Consider the following 19,158-nt stretch of genomic DNA (forward strand, 5'->3'; position numbering starts at 1 on the left):
GATAAAATCAAGCGTTCAATTTCCAAGCCGTCAGCTGGAGGGAAACTAGATTTGGATGTTCGAATGGACCTTGTACAAGAAGATCCTGTCTCAAAGGTAACTTCCATGGTGGAGCCGATGACATATTCACCAGGTCTGCATACCAAGTCCTGCATGGCCACGCAGGAGCTATCATGTTTGATCCTGGCTACCAGCCTGGGAATGAGAGGAAACGGTGGGAACACATAAGCTAGGTTGAAGGCCCAAGGCGCTACTAATGCATCCACTAGAGTCGCCTTGGGATCCCTGGATCTGGACCCGTAGCAAGGAACCTTGAAGTTCTGACGAGACGCCATCAGATCCATGTCTGGAATGCCCCATAATTGAGGCAAATATCTCCGGGTGGAGTTCCCACTCCCCCGGATGGAATGTCTGACGACTCAGATAATCCGCCTCCCAGTTTTCCACTCCTGGGATGTGGATCGCAGATAGGTGGCAGGAGTGATCCTCCGCCCATTTTATGATTTTGGTCACTTCTCTCATCGCCAGGGAACTCCTTGTTCCCCCCTGATGGTTGATGTAAGCAACAGTCGTCATGTTGTCTGATTGGAATCTTATGAATCTGGCCTTTGCTAGTTGAGGCCAAGCCCTGAGAGTATTGAATATCGCTCTCAGTTCCAGAATGTTTATCGGGAGAAGAGACTCTTCCCGAGACCATAGACCCTGAGCTTTCAGGGAGTCCCAGACCGCGCCCCAGCCCACTAGACTGGCGTCGGTCATGACGATGACCCACTCTGGTCTGCGGAAGCTCATTCCCTGGGACAAGTGATCCTGGGTTAGCCACCAACGGAGTGAGTCTCTGGTCTACTGATCTACTTGAATCACTGAAGACAAGTCTGTATAGTCCCCATTCCACTGTTTCAGCATGCACAGTTGTAATGGTCTTAGATGAATTCGCGCAAAAGGAACTATGTCCATTGCTGCAACCATCAACCCTGCTACTTCCATGCACTGAGCTATGGAAGGTCGTGGAACAGAGTGAAGAACTTGACAAGCGTTTAGAAGTTTTGACTTTCTGACATCTGTCAGAAAAATCTTAATTTCTAAAGAATCTATTATTGTCCCCAAGAAAGGAACTCTTGTCGACGGAGACAGGGAACTTTTTTCTATGTTCACCTTCCATCCGTGAGATCTGAGAAAGGCCAGAACGATGTCTGTGTGAGCCTTTGCCTTTGAAAGAGACGACGCTTGTATAAGAATGTCGTCCAAGTAAGGTGCCACTGCAATGCCCCTTGGTCTTAGAACCGCTAGAAGGGACCCGAGTACCTTTGTGAAAATCCTTGGAGTAATGTTTGTCCAGAAAGGCGAACCTTAGGAACTGATGATGATCTTTGTGGATAGGAATATGTAGATACGCATCCTTTAAATCCACGGTAGTCATAAATTGACCATCCTGGATTGTAGGCAAAATCGTTCGAATAGTTTCCATTTTGAACGATGGCACTCTGAGAAATTTGTTTAGAATCTTTAAATCCAGAATTGGTCTGAAGGTTCCCTCTTTTTTGGGAACTACAAACAGATTTGAGTAAAACCCCAGTCCTTGTTCCACAGTTGGAACTGGGTGTATCACTCCCATTTTTAACAGGTCTTCTACACAATGTAAGAATGCCTGTCTCTTTATTTGGTTTGAAGATAAGTGAGACATGTGGAACCTTCCCCTTGGGGGTAGTTCCTTGAATTCCAGAAGATAACCCTGAGAAACTATTTCTAGTGCCCAAGGATCCTGAACATCTCTTGCCCAAGCCTGAGCGAAGAGAGAGAGTCTGCCCCCTACTAGATCCGGTCCCGGATCGGGGGCTACTCCTTCATGCTGTTTTGGTAGCAGCAGCAGGCTTCTTGGCCTGCTTACCCTTGTTCCAGCCTTGCATCGGTTTCCAAGCTGGTTTGGTTTGCGAAGCATTACCCTCTTGTCTAGAGGCTGCAGAGTTGGAGGCCGGTCCGTTCCTGAAATTGCGAAAGGAACGAAAATTAGACTTATTCTTGGCCTTGAAAGGCCTATCTTGTGGTAGGGCATGGCCCTTACCCCCAGTGATGTCTGAGATAATCTCTTTCAATTCTGGCCCAAAAAGGGTTTTACCCTTGAAAGGGATATTAAGCAATTTTGTCTTGGAAGATACATCCGCTGACCAAGACTTTAGCCAGAGCGCTCTGCGCGCCACAATTGCAAACCCTGAATTTTTCGCCGGCCGCTAATCTAGCTAACTGCAAAGCGGCATCTAAAATAAAGGAATTAGCTAACTTAAGTGCGTGAATTCTGTCCATAACCTCCTCATACGGAGTCTCTATACCGAGCGACTTTTCTAGTTCCTCGAACCAGAACCACTCTGCTGTAGTGACAGGAATAATGCACGAAATAGGTTGCAGGAGGTAACCTTGCTGTACAAAAATCTTTTTAAGCAAACCCTCCAATTTTTTATCCATAGGATCTTTGAAAGCACAATTATCCTCGATAGGAATAGTAGTGCGCTTGGCTAGTGTAGAAACTGCCCCCTCGACCTTAGGGACTGTCTGCCATAAGTCCTTTATGGGGTCAACCATAGGAAATAATTTCTTAAATATAGGAGGGGGGACAAAAGGTATGCCGGGCTTCTCCCACTCCTTATTCACTATGTCCACCACCCGCTTGGGTATAGGAAAAGCGTCGGGGTGCACCGGAACCTCTAGGAACTTGTCCATCTTGCACAATTTTTCTGGAATGACCAGGTTGTCACAATCATCCAGAGTAGATAGCACCTCCTTAAGCAGTGCGCGGAGATGCTCTAACTTAAATTTAAATGTCACAACATCAGGTTTTGCCTGTTGAGAAATTCTACCTGAATCAGAAATTTCCCCATCTGACAAAACCTCCCTCATGGCCACTTCAGATTGGTGTGAGGGTATGACAGAGCAATTATCATCAGCGCCCTCCTGCTCTACAGTGTTTAAAACAGAGCAATCGCGCTTTCTCTGAAAAGCAGGCATTTTGGATAAAATATTTGCTATGGTGTTATCCATTACTGCCGTCAATTGTTGCATAGTAACAAGCATTGGCGCGCTAGAAGTACTAGGGGTCTCCTGCGTGGGCAAACTGGTGTAGACACAGAAGGAGATGATGTAGAACTATGTTTACTCCCTTCATCTGATGAATCATCTTGGGCAACTTTACTATCTGTGGCAGTACTGTCCTTACTTTGTTTGGACGCTATGGCACAATTATCACACAATTTTGAAGGGGGAGACACATTGGCTTCCATACATACAGAACATAATTTATCTGAAGGCACAGACATGTTAAACAGGCTTAAACTTGTCAATAAAATACAAAAACCGTTTTAAAACAAAACCGTTACTGTCTCTTTAAATTTTAAACAGGGCACACTTTTTTACTGAATATTTGAAAAACTATGAAGGAATTGATCAAATTTAACCAAATTTTCACCACAGTGTCTTAAATGCCCAAATAAAGCAATCGATCTAGCCCATAAAAGTGTCTACCAGTTTTATAGCCCATATTAAGCCCTTTGTTCTGTTTGAGACTAAGAAAATGGCTTACCGGTCCCCATGATGTGGAAAATGACAGCCTTCCAGCATTACACAGTCTTGTTAGAAATATGGCTAGTCATACCTTAAGCAGAAAAGTCTGCCAACTGTTTCCCCCAACTGAAGTTATCTCATCTCAACAGTCCTATGTGGAAACAGCAAACAATTTTAGTTACTGCTGCTAAAATCATATTCCTCTCACAAACAGAACTCTTCATCTTTTTCTGTTTACATACCAGCACTATTTTAAAATAACAAACTCTTGATAGTAGAATAAAAAACTACAACTAATCACCACATACTCTTCACCATCTCCGTGGAGATGCTGCTTGTTCAGCGGCAAAGAGAATGACTGGGGTGGGCGGAGCCTAGGAGGGACTATATGGACAGCTTTTGCTGTGCTCTTTGCCATTTCCTGTTGGGGAAGAGAATATTCCCACAAGTTATGGATGACGCCGTGGACGGGACACACCAATGTTGGAGAAAATAGGAGTAAATTAGAAAGTTGCTTAAAATTGCATGCTCTATCTGAATCACAAAAGAAAAAATGTGGGTTCAGTGTCCCTTTAAGGAACTAATTTCTCACACATATCTTTGGAGTTTTGTTTTATTAAGGTTATAGCCAAGCTTTTTTTTTTTTTTTCCCTTAAAGATGCTCACCATCTAGAAACTGCTATATCCCATATGGATAGGTTAACACAAAGAAGGAACATTTTGTATTATTAAAAATAACTCCTTCAGGTATGTACAAGAGAAACTTAGTGCTAATGTAATGCCAACATACTAATACATTATTTAAGAACTGAATTTTAGGAAAAGTAAACTTTAAAGATAATCATGTTTTTATAAAGGAAGGTACACTAAATCTATTAACAGGACATTGAAGTCAAAATGAATCATTCAGATTTAGCTTACAATTAAAAGAATATATAGTATAACTTCTATCATAAAATATCTTAAAAAAGGAGAAAGTGCTTTTTGTGTAAGTATTAGGGATGGGCGAATGTGCAAATTTTCGAATTTCGAATGTAGAACGAATGTTATTACCGAAATTCGAATTCTAAATTCGAATGTCGATAAGAACGAATATTCTTAAAAATTCGAAAATCGAATGTTATTTACAGTTTTCGAATGTCACTTTCGAATTCGAATGTTTATAATTATATCGAATGTCTACATTCGAAATTCAAATTTTTCGAATTCGAATATAAATTCGAATTTTTCAAATTCGAATATAAATTCGTATTTTTCGAATTCGAATATTGCATAATTCAAATATTACATTTAAAAGCATTACAAATACTATTACAATCTAAATTCGAATTTTTCGAATTCGAATACACGTATTGCATAATTCGAATATTACATTTAAAGAAAAAGCATTAGAAATACTATTACAATCTAAATTCGAATTTTTCGAATTCGAATACACGTATTGCATAATTCGAATATTACATTTAAAGAAAAAGCATTAGAAATACTATTACAATCTAAATTCAAATTTTTCGAATTCGAATATTGCATAATTCGAATATTACATTTAAAGAAAAAGCATTAGAAATACTATTACAATCTAAATTCGAATTTTTCGAATTCGAATACACGTATTGCATAATTCGAATATTACATTTAAAGAAAAAGAATTAGAAATACTATTACAATCTAAATTCTAATTTTTCGAATTCGAATACACGTATTGCATAATTCGAATATTACATTTAAAGAAAAAGCATTAGAAATACTATTACAATCTAAATTCGAATTTTTCGAATTCGAATACACGTATTGCATAATTCGAATATTACATTTAAAGAAAAAGCATTAGAAATACTATTACAATCTAAATTCGAATTTTTCGAATTCGAATATTGCATAATTCGAATATTACATTTAAAGAAAAAGCATTAGAAATACTATTACAATCTAAATTCGAATTTTTCGAATTCGAATATTTTCGAATGTAATCGTAAAATTCGAAACCGAATATTCGAAAATCGAATGTTAGAATGTTATGTAAACATTCGAAATTCGATTCGAACGAACGAATGTGTTAAAATTCGTGCCGTTTTTCGAATGTTGCAAAACATTCGCCCATCCCTAGTAAGTATTAAAAGCAATCTTTTAACATGATGCTGTCAAGGCTATTTTTGCTGCTACCAAATGTTTAACATGCATTAGAAAAGTGTATAGGGAGAACCCCTAAAGTGCACCACAGATTGCAAAGAACCTTTAAATCCTTATAACAGTGGATTATACCTTTAATTTATTACGTCTCTAGCGTAGTGTTACATTATTATACTTTATTTATAAATCTTCAACATATTCCGCAGCGCTGTCCAAGGGTACAATTAATTTAGCCCCTTAAAGACCAGCACCGTACAGGGAACAGCGCTGGTCTGTAGCCCTTAAAGTGACGGTCAATTTCGATGAATTAGTGCCAGTTTTTAATAATCCTACTAAAAACAAGGGCACTTTAATTCATCAAAATTGACATTTCACTTGTTTTCTTCAAAAATTTACCTTTTAATCCTGACAGCCGCTGAAGCTCTTCCACTGCCTGTCGCAAGCCCTTTTCGCGGGTCCAAAATGACGAATCCGGCTTTCTCCAATCACGGCATTGCATCAGGCCATGATTCCCCCGGGGGGAAGCCGTGATTGGAGGAAGCCGGATTCATAATTTGTGACGTATGAAGAGGCTTCTGACGGCTGGCGGAATTGCTGGAGTGGGCTCTCAGGATTAAAAGGTAAGTATTTGTAGAAGGAAACGAGTGAAATGTCAATTTTGATGAATTAAAGTGCCCTTGTTTTTAATAGAATTATTAAAAACCGGGCACTAATTCATCGAAATTGACCTTCACTTTAAGAATGAGCTCTTTCTGTTGCAATCTTGTTGACAGCAGCAAGAATGCGCTATTTCTGCTTGCCCCATGAGTGGTGCAGTGCAGAAATAGTAGTGCAGAAGATCACTCTGTGTTCCTCCTTGCATTGGGTTGTGGTGGTTCCGACTGTTAGTGCTGTGGGAGGGCCTGAGGGTGGGATTGTTTGGAGAGGGGGAGCGAGAGGGGGAGTGAGCAAGACTGCTACACTGCAAAAAATGGTTAAATGAAGGGAGAGATCCACTACACTATAGAAAATATATGCTATCAGAGGGGAGAGTAGGGCCCTACTTAACAATCACTAGGAAGGGCAAGGTGGGGAGTGTTCTTTGGTCACTACACTACATATTTTTATTTTTTATTTTTTAATAAATAAAAAAAAAATTGTTAAAGATTTATAAAAAGTGGGTACTGGGACACAGCTGCCAGTACCTAACATGGTGGACACTAGTTGGGGGGAGAGACTACCTGCCAGTACCTAAGGTGGTGATGGTGACCACTGGGGAATGAGGGAGGGAAGACAGCTGTTTGGGAGGGATCAGGGGGGAGTGTCACCTGGGAGGGTAATCTCTACATTACAGCTAAACTTAACCTTTTAACCTTACAAGCTACCTGATTAACCCCTTCACTGCCTGAAATTTCAGAAGTGTCTGCTATTTCAGAACAAAGGGATCCCATAGAAGCTTGTATAACCATTTGTGTTATGACTGCATATGCGGTATATATATATATATATATATATATATATATATATATATATATATATATATATATATATATATATATAAATACAGGAGGTTGAAAAAAATCAGTCGTCCAGTGGTCCCGGACAACCTTGAAATTTCTTGGGACGACTTGTATCTGTTATATAAACTTTCATTTTTATAAAGATTTCTCATATTAGGTTATTACTTCTTTTTCTAATACTGCCCCACACAACAATTTTCAAAGATTAAAGTCATTGTAGAGGCTTTTGCAGTATACTCACAGTAACACTGCACTTCTCAATATTCTCAAATGATAGGGGGATATATAAGCAAAAACAATTGTGTCTATAATACATCAATAATTAATCCCCTAATCTGGTCAGTATAAAATATGCCTTGGTTGAAAAAGATGATGGTTAAAAGTTTGTCTATAGTAGAGGTGGGTTCTACACTTTAATGTCTTAGTTTTTTTTAGCAACCTTAGCTCAATGGCTGCACAGTGGAGATGGCAGAGGGAATCATTTTTACTTTTTACTTATTTATCATTCTCCCTGTCCCACTGTAGCATAGGATAAACAAAAACTACCTTGTAAAGAATTAGGGGTGCTACAGTAATAAATGTGCCGCCTCCATAGTAACAGCAAAACAATTGCGTGTAAGGGTTTGTGTGTTTTAGATAGTGAGAATATGAGAGAGTGAGAAATGTGTGTGTGAGAAAGTGAGAATATATGTGAGAGAAAAGAGTGTTTAAAAGTGTGTGAGAGTGTTTGTGTGTGAGAGAGTGTTTGTGTGTGAGAGAGTGTTTGTGTGTGAGAGAGTGTGTGTGTGTGTGTGTGAGAGTGTGTGTGTGTGTGTGTGAGAGTGTGTGTGTGTGTGTGTGTGTGAGAGTGTTTGTGTTTAAAACAGAGTCAAAATGTATTCGACATTTCAGGGACTTACAATAGCCCCTTCATCTGATGAAGGAGATATTGTAGTCCCCGAAATGTCAAATACATTTTAAGTCTAAATTTTTCCTGGAAATGCATTTTTTTGGGAGCGGTATCATTCACATCTATGCACCCAGGTAGCTGACCCAGTTGGGTGGATTCGTTTTTTGGATAAATATATATTTAAAGGGAGTGCTAGCAAAAATGCTAACAATGCCCTTTTGAGCAAGTTCTTCTCTGAATTTCCCCAGTCCTTAAAGGGACATAAAACCCAAAAAAATTCTTTCATGATTTAGATAGAAGATACAATTTTCCAATTCACATCTATTATCAAATTGTCTTCATTTTTTGTTATCCTTTGTTGAAAAGCAGTGAATTAAGCTCAGGCGTGTGCGTGTGTCTGCAGCACTATATCACAGCAGTTTTGCAACAATGTAATACATTAGCAAGAGCACTAGATGGCAGCACTATTTCCTGCCATGTAGTGCTATAGATATGTACATGCTACCTACCTAGGTATCTCTTCAACAAAGAAAAACATGAGAATAAAACAAATTTGCTAAAATAAGTAAATTGGAAACTTTTTTTTTAAATTGTATTCTCTATCTGAATAATGAAAGAAAATGTTTGGTTTTCATGTCCCTTTAAGGGGCTAAATAAAACAATGATTGAATGATTGAAAGAAAACGAGAACATTTTTTTGTAAGAGACAAGACAAAATTTGACAAACAAACATACAGGAGGAATTGAGGGCCCTATTCCTGAGGGAACTTACAATCTAGAAGAGCAGGAGGGTAAGAAACAGGAGGTGAGGACTGCAAGGGTGAGTGATGTTAATACAGAGTTAGATGAGGACAATCAATAGGTAAGTGGAATTAATTGTCACTGAGCTGGGTGGTAGGCTTCCCTGAATAAAAATGTCTTTAATGAGCATTTAAAAGAAGGCAGATTAGGGTAAAGTCTAACAGTTCCAGAGGGTAGGTGTTGTACGAGAGTCCTGCAGTCTAGCACGGGAAGAGGTGATAATTGAAGATGTGAGGATCAGGTCATTGTTGGATCTCAGTGGGCAGGCTGGAGTAAATTTGATGATGAGGATAGACAGTGGGGAGCGGCATAAGTAAGGGCTTTGTAGGTCAGGGTGAGAATTTTTAATTTAAAAAGTGTAATTAAAAAGTGTGTCCTTAAAAGAATCTGTCTCAAGTAATTCTATACAGGGAGTGCAGAATTATTAGGCAAGTTGTATTTTTGAGGATTAATTTTATTATTGAACAACAACCATGTTCTCAATGAACCAAAAAAACTCATTAATATCAAAGCTGAATATTTTTGGAAGTAGTTTTTAGTTTGTTTTTAGTTATAGCTATTTTAGGGGGATATCTGTGTGTGCAGGTGACTATTACTGTGCATAATTATTAGGCAACTTAACAAAAAACAAATATATACCCATTTCAATTATTTATTTTTACCAGTGAAACCAATATAACATCTCAACATTCACAAATATACATTTCTGACATTCAAAAACAAAACAAAAACAAATCAGTGACCAATATAGCCACCTTTCTTTGCAAGGACACTCAAAAGCCTGCCATCCATGGAATCTGTCAGTGTTTTGATCTGTTCACCATCAACATTGCGTGCAGCAGCAACCACAGCCTCCCAGACACTGTTCAGAGAGGTGTACTGTTTTCCCTCCTTGTAAATCTCACATTTGATGATGGACCACAGGTTCTCAACGGGGTTCAGATCAGGTGAACAAGGAGGCCATGTCATTAGATTTTCTTCTTTTATACCCTTTCTTGCCAGCCACGCTGTGGAATACTTGGACGCATGTGATGGAGCATTGTCCTGCATGAAAATCATGTTTTTCTTGAAGGATGCAGACTTCTTCCTGTACCACTGCTTGAAGAAGGTGTCTTCCAGAAACTGGCAGTAGGACTGGGAGTTGAGCTTGACTCCATCCTCAACCCGAAAAGGCCCCACAAGCTCATCTTTGATGATACCAGCCCAAACCAGTACTCCACCTCCACCTTGCTGGCGTCTGAGTCGGACTGGAGCTCTCTGCCCTTTACCAATCCAGCCACGGGCCCATCCATCTGGCCCATCAAGACTCACTCTCATTTCATCAGTCCATAAAACCTTAGAAAAATCAGTCTTGAGATATTTCTTGGCCCAGTCTTGACGTTTCAGCTTGTGTGTCTTGTTCAGTGGTGGTCGTCTTTCAGCCTTTCTTACCTTGGCCATGTCTCTGAGTATTGCACACCTTGTGCTTTTGGGCACTCCAGTGATGTTGCAGCTCTGAAATATGTCCAAACTGGTGGCACGTGGCATCTTGGCAGCTGCACGCTTGACTTTTCTCAGTTCATGGGCAGTTATTTTGCGCCTTGGTTTTTCCACACGCTTCTTGCGACCCTGTTGACTATTTTGAATGAAACGCTTGATTGTTCGATGATCACGCTTCAGAAGCTTTGCAATTTTAAGAGTGCTGCATCCCTCTGCAAGATATCTCACTATTTTTTACTTTTCTGAGCCTGTCAAGTCCTTCTTTTGACCCATTTTGCCAAAGGAAAGGAAGTTGCCTAATAATTATGCACACCTGATATAGGGTGTTGATGTCATTAGACCACACCCCTTCTCATTACAGAGATGCACATCACCTAATATGCTTAATTGGTAGTAGGCTTTCAAGCCTATACAGCTTGGAGTAAGACAACATGCATAAAGAGGATGATGTAGTCAAAATACTAATTTGCCTAATAATTCTGCACTCCCTGTATTTCCACTCTGGGAAATCACATAAACAATCCCCACACACAGATGGCCATACTTTACATCAAAAAGACACAGTGGAGTTTATATAAAATGGGAGCTGACTTTAAAGTGACACTGAACCCAAATTTTGTCTTTCGCGATTCAGAAAGAGCATATAATTTTAAGCAACTTTCTAATTTACTCTTATTATCACTTTTCTTTGTTCTCTTGCTATCTTTATTTGAAAAAGAAAGTCCAGAACCTTGGACAGCACTTGTTTATTGGTGGATAAATTTATTCACCAATTAGCAAGAAAAACCCAGGTTCACCAAAAATGGACCGGCATCTAAACTTACATTCTTGCTTTTCAAATAAAGAACATTTGCTAATACGAGTAAATTAGAAAGTTGTCTAAAATTGCATGCTCTGATTCACAAAAGAAAAAAATTGGGTTCAGCGTCCCTTTAAATGGGAGAAATAATTATCTATCACACTATCAGATAATCAATGGAGATATATATTTAATACGACTAAAAAATCCACTCTCTCATTAGTCATAGCAGAACTGAATTTTAAGATACTCTCCTGATGTTTTCTCATGCCTCACAGACTCCGTAGTATATTCCCTAACACGTCCTCGTTATGTTGGAGGCGTTGCGGGGAGGTGAGCACAATGTCGCACATATGGTGGTCATGTCCTCTCTGCTGAAATCCTTCTGGGAGGATATCTCTCTTACTCGCGCCATAATCCTTCTAAACCAATTGCCTAAAATCATGTCTGTACCGGAAAAAAGTACTCCTATATATGCTAAATTGCGCTAAACGACTAATACCCTGCCTATGGAAGAAAACTCAAACACCCACCCTCAATATATGGCTCAAAGAAATGAACCACATTCTATCTCTAGAAAAAAATCCATTACAGCTATATGGGGAAAGCAGACTAAATCCTAGACATCATATTAATTTGGGAACAGAGAACACCCCCCCCCCCACTTCAATAGAAAGTAGGTTCATTGACATCTCACACAAAACTGATGTGACTAACAAGCGATTTAATTCTCACATACGTATTTGGTGGCTTATTTTATTCTATTTAACTTACAGGTGAAATTATTTCTTGTTATTGTTTTACTTCAATATCTAATATTTAAAGAAATTGTATTACACGCAATGTCTTATGTACGAGCTATGTAACATAACCTTCCACCGTATACCAAGCAAGATACCAAAGGACTATTCACCTGACGAAAAGCCTAAAGCCTTTACGTACTGGAAGATATGACAGATATTTCATGTGATACTCTTTTGTTTATTCTCCTTTTGTTTTGAATGTTATTCTGTTTTCATACAAAAAAAACTTTAATAAAAAATTTAATTAAAAAAAAAAAAATGGGAGCTGACTTATTTTAACAAGCAAACCTCCCTATGCTATGATTAGCACCAGTATATATTTCTCTCTTATCTGGTGTCTTCTCTCTGTATGTGGAAGATGTCTCTGTGGTGGGTGGCTAACCCAGAACTTCAGAATAAAACAAACTTGCGGTTTCAAGGAGGTGTGTCCTGAATCATTTTACTAAACCAAATCAGCTTCAAGTCTCTCTGATCCTTTCCAAGCAAGCATACTGAGGTAGTATACATAGTACCATACACGTTTAACAGGTTCCTTTGCCCCTAAATATATGATAAATCTTTTCTAAATATCCAAAAACATATTTTTATCATTTATTTTTAACTTAGAAATTCCACTTCATAAGATGCCATGTTTTTTTTTTTAATTTTATTTATAATTTTAATGAGCTGCAAGCTATTAAGCCAGCTCAAATGTGACCAATACCCCAAAAGATTTTAGAAAGCTTGCACTGAGGAGCTGCTGCACATGCGTGGTAGCTTCAGTAACACTGTCACAGGAATGTAATCATTAAGCATGCCCTGAAATCAAGAGCCAATCACTCACTACTAAACTCAAAAGGACCACTAAAAACAGTAGAATACCATAATCAATAAATGCATAACAAAAAGAAAATGTTGGAATTTCAAATGAGTAGCAGGTGACATTTTTCCTTATTAATGCATTATGTGACAGCAATCAGCCAATCACTAAATGCATATACGCATATCCTGTGAATCTTGCACTTGCTCAGTAGGAGCTGATGCCTTAAAAAGTGTTAATATAAAAAAATGCGCATATTTAGATAATGAATAAGTGAATTGGATAGTTATTTAGATAGGACTAACAATTTTAAACATTTATGACTTAACTGTCCCATTAAAAATTAAAAAAAAAAAAATTAAAAGAAAAGTTGATGCAATGGGAGCAGACAGGGGCACCTCTGAAAGAAATATTCAAGGTAAAAATAAACGATAAAAATAAATGATATAAAACAGCTATCCCATATTTATGATGGTTCGCAAATTTAAAAAACATAAATTATGCTTACCTAATAATTTTCTTTTCTTCTGATGGAAAGAGTCCACAGCTGCATTCATTACTTTTGGGAAATAAGAACCTGGCCACCAGGAGGAGGCAAAGACACCCCAGCCAAAGGCTTAAATACTCCTCCCACTCCCCTTATCCCCCAGTCATTCTGCCGAGGAACAATGAACAGTAGAAGAAATATCAGGGTGAAAGGTGCCAGAAGAAAAAAATAAGGACGCCCCCACATACAAATTACGGGTGAGGAGCTGTGGACTCTTTCCATCAGAAGAAAAGAAAATTATCAGGTAAGCATAATTTATGTTTTTCTTCTCAAATGGAAAGAGTCCACAGCTGCATTCATTACTTTTGGGAAAACAATACCCAAGCTATAGAGGACACTGAATGCCAAGACGGGAGGGTACAAAAGGCGGCCCATTCTGAGGGCAACAAGCCTGAAACCACTGCCCACAAAAAAAAAACCAGCTTCGTCCGAAGCCGAGAAAACTTTGAAATGAAAACCCAGAGGACACTGACCAGCAGGTAATCCAGAGCCTAACTAGAGACTGCAAAATCAGACACAACTGAGCCAACAGGCCTCCAGGAGACACCATCATCCAACAGTCAATCCCTCCCCACTCACCCCTCACTAAAGAAGGGAAAACCAGCCCAAACTACCAAAAGGAGAGGACCAGGAAGAACCGAAGGAAAAGGTCACAAGATCCATAAAAGGAACCCCCCCCCAGAGCGAGCCCAGCTCACAAGGGCCCAAATGGGTCCCGACAGACAAGGGGAGACTACGTTGAGACCAGGGAAACTGGAGGTATAGGACCGGGCATAGAAACAGAGAAAACTTTCTCTCAAAACGTCGTGCAAAAGCACCAAAGACAACAGAAGACGGAGTCCTCACATAGTCCTGAACTTGGAACACTGAAGTATTCCGCTACAAAAAAAACGTGTAACAGACTCAGATGAAAAACCTTGAGTCAAGAACATGCACCCATCCTCAGGATGACACAGGGAATACTTGCTGAGAGCAAAAGCGGACAGCAAAAGAACAGTTTGCAAAAGACAACTCCCAAACAGAGGGCACCCTCTAGGCAATCCAAGCCGCTAGACCTACCCACAGGTCTTCCAAAAAAGGGGGAATCATAACCTCCACGAGGTCCCCCAAGAAAGAGAAGTGACACCCAGAACCCAAGGTGGAGCAATCCTAGACCCTCTGCTTATAAGCTTAGGGAGCCAGCTAGCTACTATGCCCACCTAGATCCTGAAGATAACAATGTCTCTCAGAACCCACTCCCAGCCGGGCCAGCTCCAGCAACAGCAGGTCTGAAACAGGGGAACAGAAGAACCCCAAAACCAGTTTAAAAACAAGTGAAGGAATGGCCACAGCCAATTCAACAGAGCACAGGTGCAACATGACTGCTTAGAACAGACAACAGGGCCGTAGACCCAAAAGATTTAGCAAAAAGGTCCAACTTAGTCTTGACACAGAGCCAAAAAGACTCCAAATGGAACGTAACCCTGAGAGGAAATCCCTCTCAGCTAGGGAAACTCACAGGTCCCAACTCCTGAACCAGGAGAAGCCTTAAACAAGGACCATATCTCCATAAAAAGGAGACTAAGCTCTCCCACAAGAAGGGGAAAGGGCTAACAGGCAGCACCTTCCAGAAGCCACAGGTTAAAGGAGAGATCAATCCCCATTGAAAGTGATTCCCCTAAAAACTAGCCTGCTAACATGCAACCAATTGCCAGGGTGCCAGGAATCAGACTGAGACGAGAAGTGCAAAAATAATCACAACTTTATTAATAACAAAAAATAATAAAAAGTCCCCAAGTCAAAGTCAGAGCTGGAAGTCAAACGAGCCGAGTCATGAGCCAAAGCGAGTAGTCAGGCAAGCCGGAATCAGGAACAAGGAGAACAGCAGAGTCAGGAACAAGCCAGGGATCAGGAACCAGGAGGGACGTCAGACAGCCAGGTAATACACAGGAACTGGAACTCACAAACAGGTCTGAGACAACGCAAGGGCAAAGCATACTGAACAGGGGCCCTTTAAATAATAAGTGATGACATCACAATTCTGAGACTGCAACCTGTCTCACACGGATGATATACACCAGTCTGGCCATAAGAGGGCGTGCAGGAAATGAGCAGCATCACACACTCTGCACCAGACTCAGCAAGGGAGGTGAGTAAAATGGCTGCCAGCAGCATGGTTGTCAACAGAGATAGGACGGGGACGAGGCAACAGAGTGGTAAACCGATTACAAACCAATGGTTTCAAGAGGGAGACATGAAAAACATTGGAGATGCACATTGCAGGAGGAAGGTCAAAAGCATAGGCCACAGGATTGACCCGTTGGAGTATTCGAAAATGACCAACATAACAGGGAGCCAGTTTATTGAAGGCACACAAAGGTTCAAGTTGCGGGAGGACAGCCAAACCCTCTCACCAACCTAGTAGGAAGGCGCGGGCAGACGCCTACGATCAGCGTGGAAATTTTGGAGCTGCATAGAACGATGAAGGCAATCTTGAATCTGCACCCACGTGGAACGGAGTTGCCGGAGATGCTCCTCCAAAGCCGGAATACCCTGAGACATAAATGAATCAGGCAACAAGGGTAGTTGAAACCCATAATTTGCCATGAACGGGGATAACTGGGAGGAAGCATTAATAGCACTATTACGAGCAAACTCCGCCCAAGGTAACAGTTCAGACCAATTATTGTGGTGACCTGAGACATAGCAACGGAGGAACTGTTCCAGAGCTTGATTAGAGGAGAAGGAAAGCTGGATCCCCATTTGAGCACAAAAGGAACGCCAAAATCTGGAGACAAACTGACTACCCCGGTCCAACACTATCTCCTTTGGTAACCCATGTAAACGGAAGACCTCCCGGGTAAAAATTGAAGCAAGCTCCTGAGCGGTAGGCAGCTTCTTCAAGGGAATGCAATGTGACATTTTAGAAAAACGGTCAACCACCATAAGGATAACAGTATTGCCACTGGAAACAGGGAGCTCGACAATGAAGTCCATAGAAAGATGTGTCCAAGGACGCTCACCATTAGCAATAGGTTGAAGAAGACCCACAGGAAGACGTCCAGGAGTCTTATTCTGTGCACAAACTGAGCAGGAGGCAACATATGCAGCAACATCAGAACGAAGACCTGGCCACCAGAATTGTCGAGTGACAGACCAAATCATTTGGTTCTTGCCCGGGTGACCTGCGGCTTTAGGATAGTGGTAAGTGTGCAAAAGTTTAGTTCGAAGATTCACAGGAACAAAACACTTACCACTAAGTTAACAACAGCACAGATAAAAGAATTAGTAACCCAGAAGGCCGTAATTCTTTCCTGAAAAATGTCAAGGTAACCCTCCACCTCGATCATTTTCATGAAGGAGACGCAGCAAAAGGTAGCCGCTCCAGCAACTGCGGCGACAAGTGCCGCCAGTAAAAGCAGATATACCATAGGTTGAAACATCCCCTTTTATAGAGTTTCCATCCTTATATCCAGCGGTTCAATGAATGACAAACTATCCTCACACGGGCTAGTATTACGTGTGGCAAGCATAAAAATAGCGCTGACCACATAGGGATGGGAAAAAAGAAAATCCACCCTCATAGAGAGCCCGGAACCAGGATCCTTAAAAGGCAGACGGGAAGAGGAATCTAATCCTGTCCCACTCGTCCTAAAAAATGTTTGCCATCAAATTTAGGACCCAGTGGTTCATCTGGCAGCTCTGCCTTTGGACCTCTAATCTAGTCAAAACCTCCTTTAGTAGAAAGCGTAAATGTTCTGTCCTAAATCTAAAAACTGGATCCTCCACAGGCAGAGTATTATAGGCAGCAGACTCCAACCCTGAAAGTTAATACTCTTGTAGTTTCAGAGAGAACCTCATCCTCAGATAACTGATCAGATATATCCGACAATTTACATGATGCCACCTGGGCAGGAGTGCAAGATTTAACCATTCGCTTGCACTTAGCAGTGCAATGGAAAGCACTAATGGCCGCAGACACCGCCGTATGAAACTGCGCAGTAACGTCTGGTGAAAAAAAAGCCCCCTCCAGATGGAGGATTAACAGTGCAATGGGAAGCTGCATGTGTATAAAAAGATGCATGTAGGGTGTGCACCTCACTGGACGAGGACTCCTCGGAGGTGGGCAGCTCAGTGGTATCAAACATGTCAACCTTATTTTATATAATCCCCTTATCAAAAGGCATATGGAACATAATTGAGAGGGCAGATATTCCAGAGCTCCCTCACAATATAAACAGGCATTGCTCTTTGAAATAGAGGGAGAACCCTCTAATGAATCAGAATCCTCCATAGCTAAAGTACGATATGCGGAGGACTACAGAAAAAAAAATAAATGCACCTTTATACCCCCAATGGCTGGGGCACTCACCACCTCCTATGACCCAGACAGAACAGAGATAAACTCCTCTCCGGTAGTAACTCAGTCAAGAGAAAGGAAATGGAAGCCTCGACCATTCCGGTCATATGGTGCGCAATGCAGGACCGTCCCTATGAGAAAAAGCGTTCCAAGCTTTTAAGCTGCGCAACCTTTAAAGTGAAAGTGAAACCTGTATGTTCCATCTCAGCCTATGAGCCCATAAACATCTTACTCATAAAGCAGAATAAAATCAAATAAAGCATATATGATTAAAACCAACTGTTCATAATCCCCCTCAGGAGATGTTAACCCTTGATTCCATATAGATAAAAGGAGCCACACTGTGACCCTGTCTTCTAGCGTTTGCAATATGTGTAAACATTGAAACAATCTTACCGGAATCCATGCTGTGGAACAGAAACACAGCCTCTTGAGTGTGACAGTCTTGTAGCATCGCTCCTGACATCGACTTGAACGAGAAAAATCAGGCAATGAAACTCTTCAACACTGATTGCTAAGGAACTGTTAATCTGAGTCTGGATGGGTTCGCAGAATAGACTCTACCTGCATCTCCAGACTCTAACTTTTGTCAATGCTCTCACTGAGAGGCTGACAAGACTACTTAAAACTCCAGTCCCATCTCGAACGGCAGATACCCTTCCCAAGGAACTATTCCAAAATCTTCTGACACTTCTCTGCCAACCTCCTGTGACAAAAGGCAAAGAATGACTGGGGAATGAGGGAAGTGGGGGAGGTATTTAACCCTTTAGCTAGGGTGTCTTTGCCTCCTCCTTGTGGCCAGGTTCAGTATTTCCCACAAGTAAGGAATGCAGCTGTGGACTCTCCCCGTATTAAGAAGGAAATAGATATTTTAAAATTGAGTCAACATTTCGTTTGTGTTTTCATTGCTCTTAGATTCCATTTACCTTTGGATTTTATTTCCACTTTTGCATTTTAATGACCTGCGCCAATTGTGTTTACAGAACAGACAGACCTGCCTAATTACATTATTTGTTTTACAATCAAGCTGAAGCCCATAGCTCTTACCTTAGGTATATCTGCCTCGGACTGCTGTTTCTTGGGACTGTCTTTACAATGAACATTTGAAGTGTTGTCCTTAACAGACGGAGAGTCGTTTTTTTCACCCTGGAGATTCAGGTTGATGTTGTCTGTGCAGACAGGCTGATCAATATTATTTGAGTTCCAACTGCAATGAATAGCTGTAGGAGACATACACAGAAAGAAAAAATGAACTTTTTTTTGGAAAAAGAACAAGTTCTGCAATTTAAATGAAATCACAATCTGTTTTGTAATGCTCATTTTTTCCATTGATGATGAAATTCTAATTCAGATTGGTTAGTCACATAATATATTCAGATTAACAGGACAGTATGATAAGGTGGTTCCTAAAGATTGCTTTAAAATTATCATGAATTTGTGTCCACATTTAGTATTTGATGTTTAGATATAGACCAGGTGTTAAGGATGGGCCTGTTTGACCTAAGAGGATATTAGAGTTTG

At 40.5% G+C, this 19,158-nt stretch overlaps 1 protein-coding gene across 4 annotated transcripts in view; it reads right to left on the reverse strand.

Moving 5' to 3' along the window:
- SAMD12 (sterile alpha motif domain containing 12) overlaps positions 1-19,158 on the reverse strand; it is a 959,986-nt gene that overhangs the window by 789,226 nt on the left and 151,602 nt on the right. For 2 of the 4 annotated variants that reach the window (XM_053715312.1, XM_053715308.1), the window contains exon 2: positions 18,685-18,857. In XM_053715312.1, coding sequence (XP_053571287.1) covers positions 18,685-18,857 — 173 coding nt within the window. Of the gene's footprint in view, positions 1-18,684; positions 18,871-19,158 lie in introns of those variants that run through there. The other 2 variants (XM_053715313.1, XM_053715309.1) reach the window with 1 other exon arrangement.

Source organism: Bombina bombina, chromosome 5, assembly GCF_027579735.1.
Source record: "Bombina bombina isolate aBomBom1 chromosome 5, aBomBom1.pri, whole genome shotgun sequence".
Lineage (NCBI taxonomy): Eukaryota > Metazoa > Chordata > Amphibia > Anura > Bombinatoridae > Bombina > Bombina bombina.